At 33.5% G+C, this 18,336-nt stretch overlaps 3 protein-coding genes across 3 annotated transcripts in view; 1 reads left to right on the top strand and 2 right to left on the bottom strand.

Annotated features, from left to right (window-relative positions):
• The window catches only part of LOC130624045 (pyridoxal 5'-phosphate synthase subunit PdxT-like), a 52,540-nt gene extending 47,271 nt beyond the window's left edge, over nt 1-5,269 (top strand). The window contains exons 2-4 of the mRNA XM_057439612.1: nt 1,415-3,400; nt 3,735-3,907; nt 4,474-5,269. Of these exons, the coding sequence (XP_057295595.1) occupies nt 3,169-3,400; nt 3,735-3,907; nt 4,474-4,803 (735 nt within the window). The 5' untranslated portion in view covers nt 1,415-3,168 and the 3' untranslated portion in view covers nt 4,804-5,269. The remainder of the gene's footprint in view (nt 1-1,414; nt 3,401-3,734; nt 3,908-4,473) is intronic.
• Nucleotides 1-6,435, bottom strand: part of LOC130624040 (synaptotagmin-17-like) — a 68,114-nt gene extending 61,679 nt beyond the window's left edge. The window contains exon 1 of the mRNA XM_057439608.1: nt 6,376-6,435. The gene's annotated coding sequence lies outside the window, so the exon portion shown is untranslated. The remainder of the gene's footprint in view (nt 1-6,375) is intronic.
• A 775-nt stretch (nt 6,436-7,210) lies between these two features.
• LOC130624041 (putative phospholipase B-like 2) lies at nt 7,211-13,997 on the bottom strand. Its single transcript, XM_057439609.1, has 9 exons — nt 13,552-13,997; nt 10,964-11,207; nt 10,743-10,831; nt 10,280-10,497; nt 10,106-10,197; nt 9,486-9,808; nt 8,812-8,964; nt 8,202-8,361; nt 7,211-7,854 (listed from the first exon to the last, which is right to left on the bottom strand). The coding sequence occupies exons 1-9, from the start codon at nt 13,761-13,763 to the stop codon at nt 7,654-7,656; spliced, it is 1,692 nt and encodes a 563-aa protein (XP_057295592.1). The 5' UTR covers nt 13,764-13,997; the 3' UTR covers nt 7,211-7,653.
• Between the last annotated feature and the right edge of the window lie 4,339 nt (nt 13,998-18,336).

Below are 18,336 nucleotides of genomic sequence, written 5' to 3'. Positions count from 1 at the left end.
GAATTCAAAGGTACCCGTTTTGGTTATAGGCGCTTAGTGATGAGGAAACGCCATAGGGGGGACCTCATATTTTAAGTGTAAATGGCTAAAATATAAGGTACCCCCTATGGTTTTAGGGGAATTAATCCATGAGAGCGGCACAGTTGGTACCAAATATTTCGTGTATCCATGCTTGAATTCAAAGGTACCCATCTTGTTTACTGGCGCTTTTTTAACAGTAAACGCCATAGGGGGGACCACATATTTTAGGTGTAAATGGCTAAAATATAAGGTACCCCCCCCCCTTTGGTTATAGGCGAATAAATAAGAGAAAAAGTCACAGTTGGCAACAAATATTTCGTGTATCCATGCTTGAATTCAAAGGTACCCATCTTGTTTACTGGCGGTTTTTTATGAGCAAACGACACAGGGGGGACCACATATTTTAAGTGTAAATGGCTAAAATATAAGGTCCCCCCTATGGTTTTAGGGGAATTAATCCATGAGAGCGTCACAGTTGGTACAAAATATTTCTTGCATGCAGGCTTAAATTCAAAGGTACCCCTTTTGGTTATGGGCGTTTCTTAATGAGCAAACGCCATAGGGGGGACCACATATTTTAAGTGTAAATGGCTAAAATATAAGGTCCCCTCTATGGTTATAGGCGAATAAATCCATGAAAACGTCACAGTTGGTACCAAATATTTCGTGTATGGATACTTGAATTCAAAGGTACCCCTTTTGGTTATGGGCGCTTAGTGATGAGGAAACGCCATAGGGGGGACCACATATTTTAGGTGTAAATGGCTAAAATATAAGGTACCCCCTATGGTTTCAGGGGAATTAATCCATGAGAGCGTCACAGTTGGTACCAAATATTTCGTGTATCCGTGCTTGAATTCAAAGGTACCCATCTTGTTTACTGCCTCTTTTTTATAAGCAAACGCCATAGGGGGGACCACATATTTTAAGTGTAAATGGCTAAAATATAAGGTCCCCCCTTTGGTTATAGGCAAATGAATCCGTGAAAAATTCACAGTTTGTACCAAATATTTCGTGTATGGATGCTTGAATTCAAAGGTACCCCTTTTGGTTATGGGCGCTTAGTTATGAGGAAACGCCATAGGGGGGACCACATATTTTAAGTGTAAATGGCTAAAATATAAGGTCCCCTCTATGGTTATAGGTGAATAAATCCATGAAAACGCCATAACATTTTTTGACGTCGATATTATCCAAATCTTTAGCGAAATTAAATCAATTAAGCTTAACCAGTCTTGTGCAAGGCGTTGTGAGCGTTCGGCCCAGAAGCTATCCTTTTGTGATCGGTTACCGTCGAAATGAATTTACGGAGAAATAGCTTGTAATAAAAATAATACATGGAAACCCAAGGGGGTACCTTTTATTTTGGGGGTACCTAATATTTTATTACAAGGTGATGTCCCTAAAAACACAAAGACACAGAAATAAAATAAAGCAATTGCAACAACCTTTGACATAGCTAGCTACCAGCTAGCTACACATACATTAAGCGTTTTGTTTTGACAAAAATAGGGAAATATATGATGATGAATGTTATGGGGATTGGAAGAAGAATATATTATATAACTCAATTTTGATGGAAAAAACTTAGCAACGTGTATAGCTAGTAGTAGTGTGGCAGTAGCTACAGAGGCAAAATAAGTAGTGTAATTCTCCTTAGTAAAACTGGGAGACCTAGCATGAATATTTATTTACCCCAGAGAAAAAAGAATATTGATTGCTCTTTGATTAGATTGTTTACCTCCATTCTTTGCTCACAAAATCATTAGGAAAATTCTTTCTTCTAGCTACAGTATGATGTTTTGAGTGCAAAATGGTTTCACTCATCCAAAGAAACATAATGACTGACTGTTTTAGGCTGTAACACATGACCATACCATATACAAGTTTCATACGCATGAAAGCTTTTTTTATAATAAGGAAGGGTTTACTAGTCAGGTGTTGTAGCTTAATGGTTATAACTGTCCCACTCACTTTGTGCAGGGAGATCACGGTTCGAATCCCTTAGCAGTAATTCGCAATATATGCAAGTAAATGTTACCGAAGCCCTAGGTATTTCAAACCATATGTCTGGTAAAGCGGGTCTTCATAGCTGAAAATGAGCATTAAATACTATTCCATCTAACCTGGAAATAATAGGCATGATATATATCCCTCAGTATTTACGAGGCTAACCAGTAAAATATGCACATCTTATTTGTTAAGCTAGTCTAATTGTGTACTGTATCCTAAACTTTATATCGTGTGTATTTTGTTGTGGCTTTTTTATAACTTATTTTACTTAAGCTTTAAATTTTTGATTAGTTTTTATTAGAGATGGCGCCATAGATTAGTGGTTATAGCTCTCATACTTTGTGCAGGAGACCAGGGTTTGATTCCTCTTGACGGTGATTCACCATGGGCGAGTGAATGTTAACATAGCCCGGGTTAACCCAAGCCATGTGAAGGAAATTGAGGAGATAGCACACTGTGTGGGCCGTTGGATGTTGCCAGGAGTTGTCTAGTAGAGCACGGGCCCTAATTGGGTCTGCATAGCTCAAAATGAGCATTAAATACTCTAGGACTCTCCATCTAAGCCATGGTCCCTCCTGGAAATAAAAGACAGGGTATATCCCTCAATATTTGTGAGGCTAGCCATGTAAAATATGCACATTATCATCATCATCAGAATTATACGACTTTAAAGTCTTGTTAATTATGAATTACTGGTTGTTTAAAATATCACACTGCATAGGTTAGACATATACATCACCACAAATCTTGATAAACCTCTAGTACAGTACCCTGTTCATTTGATGTAATGCATTAATTACCATAATTACTAAAACTACTTGGTCAAAAATATTGAGAATCTGCCATATTTTTTCAAAAAATAATCTACAAACGTAGGTATCAGGGAAAAAACTCCATAGTGCATATTCAACTGTGGTGGAAACCAAGGTTTTTTCATTAAAACAAATAAAAAACAATTTCACTAAAGGATAGCTTTATGTGTGACCTGTCAATGAAGCTTGACAAATTTCTAAATGAAATTGGCTGTTTCCTTGTTTGTTTACATTATTTTAATTTTACTGTTGCATTGATCTCTGGATTATTGCTGTAGATTACCAAATTTTCGTCCCTTTAAAATAAGAAACTTTGAAATTTATGCCCAGTATATTTTCAGTTTTCACTACTATATGTTTTCAGTGCTACACTTTTATTGCAGTTATGAAGAAATCATTCAAAATTGGTGTCCTTGCAATTCAAGGTGCTTTTGCAGAACACAAAAATGCTTTTCAAAATTGTGCCCTAAAATTTAGCATTACTATTACCATGGTGGAGATACGTTCTGCTGATGATATTACAGCTGATCTTGATGGTATTGTTTTGCCGGGTGGTAGGTGTTTTTTTGTGTGCTTGCTCAATTTTATTCCAATTTTGACATTATTATCTAATGCTGAATTGGGTAACTTTTTTATTTTTTATAATTATTTACACAGGATAGCTTTTGTAGTTCCCATGGATACTATTATTATTACCAAAGCTACCGTTTAATCAATAGAAGCCACGGAAATCAATCAACTGAAAACGGATATAACATTTTTATAGTCTCTGGCATGGCTTAACCAGGACTTTAACCTGCAACCTTCCACTCTGGAAGTGAATGCTCTATAACAAGTCCACCAGCGAATTTCTTAAAAATTTTATTATAAAAATTTTTCTATTGACAGGCGAGAGCACAGCCATGGGAAGGTTATTAAAGCAAAATGAGTTTGGAGAAAGATTGAAAACATACATCTCTGGAAGCATGACTAATCACCGGCCAGTCATATGGGGCACATGTGGCGGTTTAATCATGCTATCCAATGACCTTGTTAATCAAAAGCAAGGTGGACAATATATGGTAAGATAGCTTTTTATTTTTTTGTAATGTAAATACTAAGCTCTGTATTTTCTCACTTCGTTGATGCAATTTCATATTTACATACTAGAATAAAACAGATTCTATGAAAAAATGAATATCTTTTTTCCTATCCATTGTTTATGTATGTTTGGTAAAAAACATGGTTTAGGTATCAAGAAATCACTTGCAATGATTATCTTCCTTGTATATGTTTTCCTCAGAAATCAACAGTTGGGATAAAACAAAAGATTTATCGAGAAACTCACTTTTATAGATCTTTATTATTACAAATGCGAGAAAAGTCCTTGTGAGCACCTTTGATACAAGCACAACGGAAGTGTAATATATAAAAACATATTTCTGTCAAATGAGAACTTAAAATCTTCAGTGTTTATTCGTAGAAAAACTCATTTTTAAAAAAGTTTTATAGATGAGTGCTTTCATTCAGTATTTTTAATTCTCCACCTATTTCTCTCATGTGAAAATCAAAAATATATTTCAAAGGTGAATTTACCGCCGACTTTGCCATTCACATTTAACAACAAAACGTAACAATGTTTATTTAGCTTGGTGGGCTTGATGTAACAGTATCACGAAATTTCTTTGGAAGTCAAATTAATAGTTTTGAAGGACCAGTTACACTGGATAAGGACATTATGGGGCAAGAGACCTGTCACGGAGTATTTATAAGAGCGCCAGCAGTTACATCATGCGATAGTGGGAAGGTGCAGGTCTTGGGTTGTGTAGACGCAAGAGATGGTTCAGACAAATCTATTGTGGTGGCTGTTCAGCAGGGAAATATTTTAGCAACTTCTTTTCATCCAGAACTTACATCGGACCGTTTATGGCAGAAGTATTTTCTAGATTTGATTGTAAAACTCAACAACACTGCGTAGGCCAAAAGTTTTAAATTTGTATAAAAATTCCCGAGAGAGTTTATTACGGCGAATTGACATGTTGTCTTGCAATTTTTTTGTTTTTAGCAGCTCCTCCCTTTGAAAAAGTGATAGATTATAGATAAATTGGTATTTTTTTCTTTACACACGAAAGACCAAGAAAGAAATTTTAAGATATTCTACGAATTTGTTAAAGTTTCAATTTCCACAATATACAGTCTCTAAAGTGAGCCAACTAAGAATGGCTTTGTTAAAGTTTTTTGGAGATTCAAAATAACGAAACTTTTTTGTCCAAACAACTGCTAAAGTCAAAGGATATTCGAGTTATGGTAAAAATCAGAGTTGTCAACAGCGTACTGTATAAAGTTAGATAAATATTTTTACGTTTATTTTTTGGTTATGTTATAATAACTTTATCTTTTAACTAAGGAAATAACTGTCTTTGGATCAATTCAGTTTTGGTTTTTTATAGAAGACATTACATTGCCGTAAAGTCGTGAAGCCGCAAAACTATTGAAAAGTTAAAGTTACTTTAAAAGGAGAAATTGTAAAGTCGCTACTCCACCAAATTATTAACCAAAATCCAGCTTAAGTTAGTTACGAAGTTTAGAGTGATAGCATAATGGAGTTGAAATTTTACGCTGAATTAATACAGATTATCTTTCTTCATTTATGATTATAATTTTTACTTTTTTACAAATGTAATATAAATTTTATTATATTTCATAGAGAAAATACAGTGTCTATTAAACTGGTGCTTATTAAAAACCTTGCCACATGTTTAGAACCTTAAATTATCCACTCTCTTCGTAGTTATAGAATTCAGTAAAAAACATATTTGAGGAAATTGGAAATTTTCGACTCTGCTATTGCAAAGTGTATAATATTTTCATGTTATGTTTACACGTTAGGTTGAAGTTAATTTGCAAGGTGGATGGACAATGCATACAAAAAAACATTAAAATAGCAATTTCTTCAAGAAATACTTGGAATTGCTTTTTATTGTACGTGTTTTTATAAGATAGTTTCTACAAAACGTTGAGGCTGACAAAACATATTAAGAAAGTTATCAGCCTGATTGCGTCTATAGATTTAAGAACAAATATTTTAAAACAGTTTGTTCTGTTTTCACCAATGCATGTATGCCTCAGTATCTGTTTGGAAAAAACAAATAACATCTCAGGCTGAAGAAGAGATTTAAAAAACAGATAAGCACATTCCGCCCCAGTTGAGATTTAGACGTTCTTGTTATGAAACAACTGGTAAAACTACAACTTGTAATTAAAGAAGGAAAAAGGTTTTCATTGAACTCTTTTTGTCATAAAAACTCTGAAAGCTTTCTAGATCTCTCGTTTCGAGCACCTCCAAGGTTTATTAGCATATTTTTATATCTACGCAAGCAGGCTCAGGCAGCGCCTAAAGGAGAAACCTAAGCGTGATCCCTGGGAATTAGGTTGTTACCCTTTTGAATGCAAGAAATTATATTACTATTCTCTTGCTCAAGGTATATAGGGTAGGAAATTTATCGTGTCTTTATAAGAGAAAATATAACTTCTGAAACATTAAACTTACAGCATTAACGAACCAGCGTTTCTCTTGTGATGTTTTATTGCTCTTCTCCCTAGAGCTGATTTCCACGGTAAATGCTAAGAGAGATGGCAAATTATTTTGTTAAAAAGATGAGTGCTTGTTTTTTGTATGCATAAAACCGTTTTTGTTTTTCATATTATGAATTGGCACCTGGCAGTGAAGTAGCTTTAAATTAAAAACCAATACTTCGAATAATAATGTTTTTTTTACCATGTGTTTGTTGAAGAGAATCTTTTGTGACTGGCTGATTTGTTGATAATATGTGAACCTTGGCAAACACAGAGGTATAGAAATAATTGCATTCATTTTATTAAAAACCTACTTTAGATTTCTTATACTACCTGAAATGTCTTTATAAATTTGCTTGAAATTTAAGTTTTTTTTATAAATCTTAATGTGTTACATACCGTTTTTTTTACTCATTAATCAACTTTATTTAACAGTTTTTACGCTTTCTAATTTTCGCGCAGCAGCAATTATTGTTCGCGCGCATCTTCGCGCAGCAGCAATTATTGTTCGCGCGAATCTTCACGCAGCAGTAACTATTGTTCGCGTGCATCTTCGCGCAGCAGCAATTACTATATATACCAAAAATCCGTGCATGTGCCCAGGCGCTTATTTAGTTTTTAAGCCTGTAACGGTGGCACTCATTCAAATGGGATGCTTATTAAATGTATGATTTTCAAAAACAAGTGTGTTTCAAACCCAAGTATTGTTTCAAAATAAAAACAACGAGGAGAAATATGCCAATAAAATATAAATATCAATATTATCCATGATATCAGGTAACTAATTTCGCAAATAGAAAAGTCAATAATTGATTTATGCATTTTTATCCAAAATATTACAGCCATTTTTACAAAAAATAACATTTATATAATCGTCGTAAATTCGTTAAAAACTTTTTACTTAGTGCGATCCAATACGCGCTTTTTTACACATGTTCCAAAAACTTAAAAATAAAAAGAAGGATCTCAGCTTTGGTTGATTGAAGTTACTAAGCTAAACATGCATATCAACACATGTGAAAACATCAGACTTTGGTTAAAATTCGTACTAACTGGATGTTCAAACTTAGTAGCCAACTCTTTAAGCCAATACGTTTCTTAGCTTGTACCTAAATTCGGTTTGGCTTTTTTCTTGAAACGAGAATCAAATTTTCTGCGTATCAAACTGCTACAAGAATCAAGTGTCTTCAATCAAGTGCGTAACAAAAGAATTTATGTTAACTGGAAGAGTGTTCCATGTAAGAAATTGTTTTCAGTAGACCACTACATCTGGATGGTCAGTCCACTGCTCCAGGCTCCAGTCTAGCAAAAGAGGCTCGAACTTGAATGTATCCGGATGGCCTAGCGGTCGTTTCCATTCTGTTTTTGACCATTGGAAAGGTGGTTGGTCGTCGGACGTGGGTCCTGCTACTATGAACTGTGACAACTTCTTTGCCATAGCAAAACTGGTAGCCTATGAAGAAAACACCATTAATTACCCCAAATTTAATGACATAAAAATGTTATGAAATATTTTTAAAAGCGCCAGAAGATAATAAAGATGTATGTATAGTTTCCATGGTGACGCAAGAGAATTGTTTTCATTTTCTTTCTGGATTAGGTTTAGTTTTTAGAATCTGTATTTTTACCAATTATATTAAAAAGAAAAATTAAAATCGCGAAAACGTAACCTACAAAAACAGTTACACGAAAACTTCACCCTTTAAAATAATTTAGTATTCTTACTTCAATAGAAACTGTTTTATTAACCGTCGAGAAGATCAACCGTCGAGAAGATCAACCGCCAAGAAGACCTCTTACCTTACAATCAGTACCACCATGTCTGCGATGTCCCAGCGCACCAAATGGATATGTACCTTTCGCAGGGTTTAGATCGCTTCTTGCGGAAATAGCATTTTCAGCACTGTATGGTGGAGTGCAGTTACATTTTGAGATGGGGTCTTTCTTGAAATTGTTATATCTACATAGAGAGATATTATTTTATTGCAAATATTTTGCTGTAGAATACTACCATACTCATTTAATACCTTACTAAACGAAATACAAAAATAGTCACGCACACTATGATATGCTTCTAAAGTTGCTAGTGTGTTCACAAAAAATACAATAATAACCAAAAATTTTGAAAAGTAATCATTCCAACTTAAAATATTTACCCTTTTTTGCCAACAATTTTGCTAACAAGTACTCAATTTTGCTAACAATTACTCAAATCACTCAACAATTACTGAAAGGATTAAACATTACTTTTGACCGAGCGCCGCTTTCTTTTTGTTATTAGCCTTTACTCTGATATCTCAAAGTTGAACAGTCACGAAGTAAGGCTAATCCATTGTGTGTTGGTATTTTGGCCTAGCTCTGGCGCTGTTTGGTGTCTAAGCGCTTTTAAAGGCGTTTAAGAACAGCTCACCTCATTAATTTGACTAAACTCTGCATGTCACTCACTTTTCCATGGTCACGTTTAAAAATTTGCGCACGTGGATTCAAATTGTAATCGAACCAGCTTCCATATTTGGCTTTCGAAGCTGACACACCGCTGATATTGTAGATGTATGGAAAATATCTAAAAAATAAATAAAGAAAGGATAAAAAAATGGAAAACAGAGTAGTACGATTAAAATTTAGTGTACGCGAAATAAAATTAGTATGATGGAATAGCGCTAAAATTAGTATGATGGAATAGCGCTAAAATTAGTATGATGGAATAGAGCTAAAATTAGTATGATGGGATAGAGCTAAAATTAGTATGATGGAATAGAGCTAAAATTAGTATGATGGAATAGCGCTAAAATTAGTATGATGGAATAGAGCTAAAATTAGTATGATGGAATAGAGCTAAAATTAGTATGATGGAATAGAGCTAAAATTAGTATGATGGGATAGCGCTAAAATTAGTACGAAAAGATACACATTACTGATTTCATAAAAAAGGAATTAAATTAATAAAATAGCTTCTTTTTTAAACCCGAACTAACCCTACAATTAAAAGATTTTTCTTTCACTTTAACACTATACTCAAAGTTGCAATTTGAGTGCTGCCTGTCAAAACGAACATAAACAGAACAATCCAAACATTAAACTTACGGGATATTATAACTTGCCCAATATCCTTGTTGTTGTAGCAACACCGTTTGATCGGCCATGTGCACGATACCAGGTAACTGCTCTAATATCCATAAAGTGTCTGGTTTCAAGTCTTTACCAGGTTCGAACAATTTGTAGTCCAAAATCATCCACTGATTATTGTACGTTCCACTGTTGTGTGTTTCAAATAATGAACACCATTCGTTTCCACTTTTTGCAAGTCGGTTTGCAACGCATGTTCTAACGCCTTCAAGAACTGTTTGTGGACTGATATATTTCCATAACTCACTATTACTATTGCCAATTGTTGTTTCTTGAGTAACCTATCAATAAAAACATAATTATTTTAAAAATGGAAACTTCTATTAAAAACATCTAAACATCTTTTAAATTTTGAAAATGTGCTTTAGCTTAATGGATGTTTTACTGCAACTCTGCCATGCCTCTTTCATTGCTATTTTTAATATTTTAAGATAAATTTTTCCTTTTGCAGCACCCTGTGTCTCTTCTCTTTAATGTTGGGGCAGAAAAACAGGTTTAAAGGACCCAGAATAAGGTTGTCTCTTGCGTGTCTGGTTTTAATTAATAACATTAATAAAAACGCACAAATTATAACCTACCAAACCACTACTGAGGATGTAGAAATCATCTCCACTGTATAACACACCAGGATATGATGAGAAACTTTCAATGGCACCACTTATTAATGGTCCTTAGGTGAAAATTGTTAAATGATCATACAATACAGTAATATGCAGTTAACTGAGTTGACACAAATATCTGGTGCATATTACCTCCAGTATATTCGTGATGAGAGAAGTTATACATTTTGTAGATTCTTAACATAGCATTAAAATCGTTCCATGTTACTTGAGAGATGGCAAGATCTTGATTCTTTTCAAACAACTTCACCAAAGCAGAGCATGAGCCTGAGCCAACTACTTTCTTATTGGACGGTTTTTTAGTAAGAGCTTGCTCAAGATCTTCCATATCACCACTTAGCTGAAAATAGCTGCAAATAAACGTCACAGAAAGTGTCAGAAAAAAATAAATACTAACCACTAAATTTTTTGGATGCTTGCCTTGTTAACATGTTTAGCACTTGCATCAATAATTTTTAACTGCAGATGTAAATTAGAAAGACAAAAAAGTAGATGTGCTTCTGTCTTTGCAAAACATAGGGTATATCGGTAAAAATTGTAATTAAAATGTAGTAAATTTGAAACGTCTTAAAACTTATCGGGAATAAAAACTAACCTGAATTCAACCCATGTCAAATCAGGTTTTACTTTACTTGCATGATAACCCATCTCCAAGCCAGAAAACTGTTGATAAACTAAACTTACCTAAATAAAGAATAAAACAACAAATAAATTTCCCTCCTGGTAACCACTACACCTGTTGCCAGTCAAAACTTCAAACAACTAATTAAAAACTGAAAATGGATACATTATCTGAAACGACATAATGACACAAACCTGATGCCAGTAACTACTTTTAGGATTTGCTTTTATTTGACTTTGAATCCATGCTGTATTTTGTGACACAAATGTCCTAAACTTGTCACAAAATTCTTTTTTGTCATCGCAATAATGAGCAAATGAATTTTGATATGCCATGCTGATTTGTTCAGCTGTGATATAGCCTTCAACCATACCAGCAGCAACAGCTTGCTGCTCATCGCTGTATGATCCATTCGTGCTTACTTTAAGAAGGGACCAACTATAATAAACAACATTTCTTTTATGTATAGATATAATTCACCTTTTTTAATCTCTTAGGTGGTGTTGAAGGTCTTAAGAACTACCACAAGAAATGCTGCCTTAATGGTAAATGATTAAAAAAAATATTTAACCTTTACAAAGAAATAAAAAAAAGCAATAATCATAAATAAACACATAAATAAATGAACTTTAAAACTAATTCAAAGTTGCCAAAGGAGCATATGTATAGATGTGATGGGTGGTTTGAAGATAGTCTTTTCGGAAAAACATTATGGCAATTTCAACATTAACATAAAAAGTGGACCAATAATGTATTTATTTTGTAGACAATATATTTCGAAATTTAAATTTCATTATCAGGTCTAAAAACAAGATAAAAACAGTTAAAACCATTGTAAAAAACTATCATTATATCACAAACATCCTAGACATAAACGTACCATAAATACACTAAAATGTGTACTATCTTGTATAGGCCCTATATGTTTACTGCTAATCAAGTTGCGGATCCCAAGTAATTGGGTCATTAGAAAAAATTTAGGAGGTCTGGGACGAGCAAACGAGTGTCATTATGGCAAAAACATTTATGGTAATTAATTTACCAATAAATCAACTATAATATAAGCCCTACATCATTTTATACCTTGGGTTCTCTTTATGCTAAAAAAAATAATAAAACGAGTTCGTTTTTGTTGCTGTTTTTATAAGGTGACGATCAATACTAACCAGAACAAACATTACTGATATTTACTTACTCTTTGCTAACTGGAAACAGCATTTTTTTTGTTGATGGGTTTAATTAGCAAAAAGAATTAAAATATTAAAAATGCAATATAGCCTAGGCCCCGAAGGGGGTCAAGAACCATCTAGCTTGTCATTTGCTTTTACAAAATGATTTGATAGTCAACTCAATAAAATTATTTCTCAATGTATTATTATTTGACTGATTCATTTCAGAATAGCAATAGATGATGAGACGCCACTCAATTGTATTATTCATTATCCTGATCCAAATGGGACGTTTAGCAATTAATAATCTCTCACTGATGTAAATAAGCAAATCGTTCAGGCAAAACTCATTAGAGAAGATATCAGAGGCTAAAATCATCAAAAAACATGATGAAGGAATGTTACACTTACGTTATGTAAAATTAATAACTCATGATAATTTCATGTAAAATTAAAAGCAAAGTGTTTTCGCAGAACTTTGGGTCATGTGATTGTTAAACAGACAACGGGATAACATAACATAACAAGATAAAAAGGAAAAGAAAGAAAGAAAGAAATTAAAAAAGCCATATAGATAGTAACTAATAATAAATTTGTATATATTATTAAAGTGAAATGTTTTCTATGCTATATGTAGAGATGCATTCTGGATAACTCTCCTTAATTATCATACAGATTAAATAATTTAAAGAATTTTAAATGTTAAGCACACTATTAGGAATTCTTCCTGGATTAAAAGCTACTACCATTTTTACAGTAAGAGTGAGTTTAGTTTCCCCGAAGGGAAATTTTCAGATTTTGTATTTCCAGATTGGCTAAAACAGCTTTTCCTTTGCATTGCATATCACGGCAGCCACACATGCAATTCGCAACCACCATTTTAAATAAAAATAAGTTTGGATTAAAAAATTATTCTACAACCAATATTTTTCTGTAACATGAAAAAAATTCAGTTTGTTGGAAACAAGGTTGTGTGTGCAAATAACTTAATCAAGCTATCAACATTGGTTCAAAATTAAATATGACGCACAATGTTGTAACCAAGGGAATTCGTGAGTGCAAAAAAAGCAATTCTTTTTTATTTTTTTTTAAAAAAATTATGTTCACTAAGGTTAGTTTGGGAGGATTAGTTTGGGCGCCCATACTGTTCTAACGGTATCAAAATACATCTGAGTACGGCGCTGCCCTGAAGAAAACACTGACCATTGAAAACACTAAAAGATAAAGATTTTTTCTCATTTATCCCTCCTAAAAATAAATATTTTTTATTCTTTTTTAAAAAATAGCAGGAAAATATGCCAGAGAATCAAAATTAAAAAGAATATTGTTTCTAAAAAGAATGTATACTTAAGCTACATAGCTACCTCGACTGAAAGTGTGCTAATCTTATTTTATTGACAAAGCCAAATTTTAAGGAAATTCTTTTATTAAATATATAAGACAATGCAACTGGGAAATAAAAGCTGTATATTAACATTAAAAATATAACACAGCATAGTTGTGCTATGATTTGCTTATTTAAGGTATAGCTATTGGACTTTAATATTTGAAGCTGGCAAATAATTATAATGTAACAGCATATTTCCCTGGCTTATATAAGAAAAATAACATACCCAGTAGTATTCATTGTATTTTTAAATGCAGCACAGGAAACGTAAGGTACAACTTTGCCGTCTTTGATCAACATTTCTTTAGTCTTTGAATCCAACACAACAGATGCATATTTAGCTTGAGGTTCGTCATCGTCAATTTCGAAATGAAAATTTGGTCTGGCATGTACAATTGCAATAGAAATAAGTAGGAGAAAGAAGGATCTCGTTTCCATGATACCACATTCAATTTCGCGTGCAAACTCCCTGTCTTCAGATGTCCATCACCGTTCACCCTAACTTTCAATCACAAGATCGATGTGGTTTATAAACATTCATAAAGTAACTTGCTTACCTGCATATCATTAAAAAGTAAATTGGTTGGTTTGACTGGGACATTGAGCAAATAGTTCTTAGAATTCTTTGTGCTCCATCCCAGAGGCTAATTACATGAATATGGATCCAAGTTCGTTCCAGACTCTTTCTTTGTTTTAACTTTTCCGCAATCTCGGTGTCGCCGGGATTCTTGCCTTTTTGACATATCGCGAGGGATTGACGCGCGACGTAAGCGGTAAGGAGTGCTTTCCCATAAGTCACCGATGTTCCCCAGTTGTTGCACAACAGTTGTTACGCAATACTGCTGCAACAAGCTATTGTGCAACACTATGTTTCCAAAACAAATCAAAAACCAAAACATCTTAAAAATGGCACATGTGAACACGCGATTTATCCTTCTTTGTCAGCTCAAACTATTGATCAGTATACTCGCGAGAAGACAAAAACAAAATCAAAGGAAGAGAAGAAGTCAAGAAGTCTGATAGCGGAGCTACGACTGCACGATAGAGAATATTTTTATCGTTACCTTCGGATGTCACCCGATTTGAGCATCTTTAATCGATGATTGGACCAAAAATACGGAAAAAATTTTGCCCAAGCAGAGAACCGATAACATCTGCTGAGCGATTAATAGTAACGCTTCGTTATTTGGCCACAGGCGAATCCCAACAAACGCAGTCATTTCACTTTCGTATTGGCAGAGCGACGGTATGTAATATCATAAGTGAAACTACTCGAGCTATATGGGATAGTTTGATAGCAGCGGCTATTTTATTTTTGATTTGTTGTTGTTCAGTACAAGGGTAATTTTACAGAACCAAAATTTTCAAAATAAATATTCAACAAAAATGAATCACTATTGCTTAGCAACAGTTCTGCAACAAGCTGCAACACAGAACAAAATTAGAAATTTGCCAATCTCGACAACACTTTTTGTGCAACATCGAAACAGTTGCGCAACATTTACTGTGTTGCACAACATTATCTTTCCAACAACTCCGCAACAGTTGCACGTTCGCGACTTATTGGAAATCACGCTTAAGAGTATTGACATCAGGCAACAGGGACGAGGTTGGCAGTTTTATACTGTGTTCTATGCTGAAAGTTTTCTGAAAGTTTTCTAATCATTAAAAAATAAAAACAAATTGGTTCCACACTAATTTTTAAAAGAACGAGAACAATCGGTTTTGTATGAACTTTTCATTCCGAGGATGTTGTGTAAGACAATAGAATAAAATATAAATGCGAAGGGATTCTTTTGTTGTGCCTTTGGGCTGGCAATTTCAGGTTTGATTTTGTATTGCGTCCTTAGTAATGAAAAGAGATTAGCAAAAGCTTGGCGAAACAGATATTATGTTTGTTTTTATTTTTGTAAAAGCAAAGCAAGTGGGAATCAAATCAGACTCGGATACAACGCCACCCACGTCCCCAGACGTGGTGTTGGGTCTTATTGTGTAAGAAGTCTTGATGAAGGCTGGGAAATATGCTTTTAGAATATGTTTAAAAAATTTCCCTATTTGGGCCTGAATTAGCGTAGATAAGTTGTTTCCACTAATGAGTATAGCTGACTCTCTCTAATTCGATCTCCAAGGTGGACAAACTTTTTTTCAAATTAGAGAGAGATTCAAGTTAGGGAGTCTCTCTAATTCGAATTTCAGATTCAATATTTACCGTATGTATGTTAATCTTTCTTTTCCTCTTTTAATTGATTTAAAGAAATTATTAATATCAAATCCAAGTGAAAAAAGTTTTTATCTTGTTTTTAACTGTTTTTTTTTTTTTTTTAATTTCTGTCGAACAAGCACACCACTCGCCCCCAAGAAATTTCATTTCATCTAAAGTGGCGTTTTTCAATAATCCGCTGGACCGAGTAAGGAAATAACAAAAAGAACAGTCACTGACGCAATCTAAGAAATTGAAAAACGTTTCGTTGTATATAAATTAGATCCCATTCCCTCTATCAGCACGTCATAAAAACGTTCTTTAAATCGAAGTATTCTTAAAAAAAATTGTAATATATTTTTCAACAATTCGACATTTTTTCATAAGTATACCCTTATAAGTACCTTGAGGTCGGACTTGTTAAGAACACGTCAAGTAAACTGAGATCACTAATAAGCACACTACGTCTGTCTGCAAGCTAAAATGGTAGCTGCAAGAAGAGACGGGCAAATTGCTGTGAATTTTTTCCAACAATTTGAAATGGTTTACAAATTACTTGACTAACCGAAAACAATGCATAGCATACGGCGATAAATTGACGCTCTTTCAACTAACAAAGTGTGGTGTTCCACAAGGATCCATTCTTGGACCCTTACTGTTTTTAATGTACATAAACGACTTACACAATTCCTCTAAAATGTTGAGATTTATTCTATTTGCTGACGATACTAATCTTTTTTACTCCCATACTAACATTGTCGATTTATTTAAAACAGCTAACCAAGAACTTGTGTATATAAACGAATGGTTTAAAGCAAATAAACTCTCACTTAATATAAGTAAAACTAAATATGTGTTATTCTATAACCGCTACAAAACGGATAATATTCCACTCAAACTACCATCTCTTAAAATTAATAACGTAAACATATTATTATTATTATTATTATTATTACTATTATTTACCCAGGATAGCCTCTTCAGTTCCTATTGGTACTGCTATCAACGAGGGTCCTGCGAAGGGGGTCCTAGCGCATTTAAAGCTCCCATTTGAGCTACGAAAGTCGTAGAAGCACAGCAATCGCTCAACTAGACAACCGCCTAAGATATCAATCCTATTCTCATGCTGAACGCTAAGCAGAAAGGATAGATTCACACTTTTATAGTCTCTGGCATGACTCGGCCAGGGTTTGAACCCAAGACCTCCCGCACTGAAAGCGAACGCTCTACCACAAGGCTATCAGTCGGTCTAAAAAAAGAGAAAAAAAAAGAGAGAAGAAACAATAAAATTTCTTGGCATACTTTTAGACGAATCATTAACATGGAATAAACATATACAAACCCTTGAAATTAAAATCTCTAAAAACTTAGGGATATTATATAACGCCAAACGATACTTATAAGATAATTTCCATTGCTTAAAGAACCTATATTTTTCTTTAATACACAGCTACTTAACGTATTGTAATATCTCCTGGGCAAGTAACAATGTAAATAAATTAAAAAAGTTGTATAATAAACAACAACATGCTTGTCGCATAATTTTTGGTTTAGACAGATATGCACCAACACAACACTTATTTCTTCAAATTGGGGCTTTGAACATTTATCAATTAAATATGCATCAAGTTTTACTTTTCATGTACAAGATGAAACAAAACATAACACCAACATTGTTTACTAACCAATTTAGTTCAATACAACATAAATATGATACTAGATTTTCAAAAAATAATTATCAAGTGCCAAAGATTTTATTAAAATCTTGCACGTTTTCAATTAGACATAGGGGACCATACCTATGGAATAAATTTTTATCTGATGATATTAAAACAAACTCAACTCTCAATATTTTCGAGAAAAATGTAAAAACAAAATTATTAACGACTGATCTTATAAATATTTTTAGATGCACACTCTCACATAGACCTTTGTAAATTCAACTACTCTTTTTATGGAATATATATAGTTAGAATATTGCTTTATTATATTAAGTATTATTTTAACTCTCTCTTTCTTTTTGCTTAACAACGGGGCTTAGTGATAAGGCAATTTGTGCCTTCTTTTTGCTCCTGCCATTTTTGTATATATTACAAGATATTTTAACCTGTAACATTTATATAACGGCGAAATATACCTATAACCTAACCTAACCTAACCAACGAACAGTAAAGCTTTTATTATCTAGTAGGCAACGATGTTATGAAATCCAATGAAATTATAACGATATTTTAACAAATTATAAGCATATTGTAGAAAAATTATAACTGTATTATAGAATATATTTGATGATATTATACAAGTGAATCCTGGCCTTAACTACCTGCAATGTTAAAATACAACTCAATAAATAAAAAATAAAATTCATGAATAATTAATTAGTTTTGCTGAATATAACTTTAGTCTACGTGCTTGAAAAATTGTACAGATAGGAATGACGTAACATCAAAGATGGCGCATTATAAGACGATCTTCATTATGCTACACTGCACGAGCTTTAACTTTCGATAGCATATAAACTTTAAAATAAAGTATTGTTCATTGGATAATAAAACAATCTGTTGCACTGTTAGGATTCTTATTGGCTTAAAACTCATTTTAGCGTCGTTCTCAGAAAAAAATTCTTTAACCTGGATAAGTTTCGGGCGTCCAGCCTAGCTACGCTGTCTTTATCTATCTCTATATCTCCTCAGGCGATTTTAAAGATTCCGCCTTTCGCTGGCGGAAATCAATAAAAGTCCTCTGGACGAGGATGGTAAAAAAAGAAGCAAGAGAACATAAAGGCGAATCTCAAATAGACAATTTTTACAA

The sequence above is a fragment of the Hydractinia symbiolongicarpus genome, chromosome 13 (genome assembly GCF_029227915.1).
Source record: "Hydractinia symbiolongicarpus strain clone_291-10 chromosome 13, HSymV2.1, whole genome shotgun sequence".
Taxonomy (NCBI): domain Eukaryota; kingdom Metazoa; phylum Cnidaria; class Hydrozoa; order Anthoathecata; family Hydractiniidae; genus Hydractinia; species Hydractinia symbiolongicarpus.
Note: the sequence above shows the minus strand (reverse complement) of the source record. Positions and strands in the feature narration are given on the sequence as shown.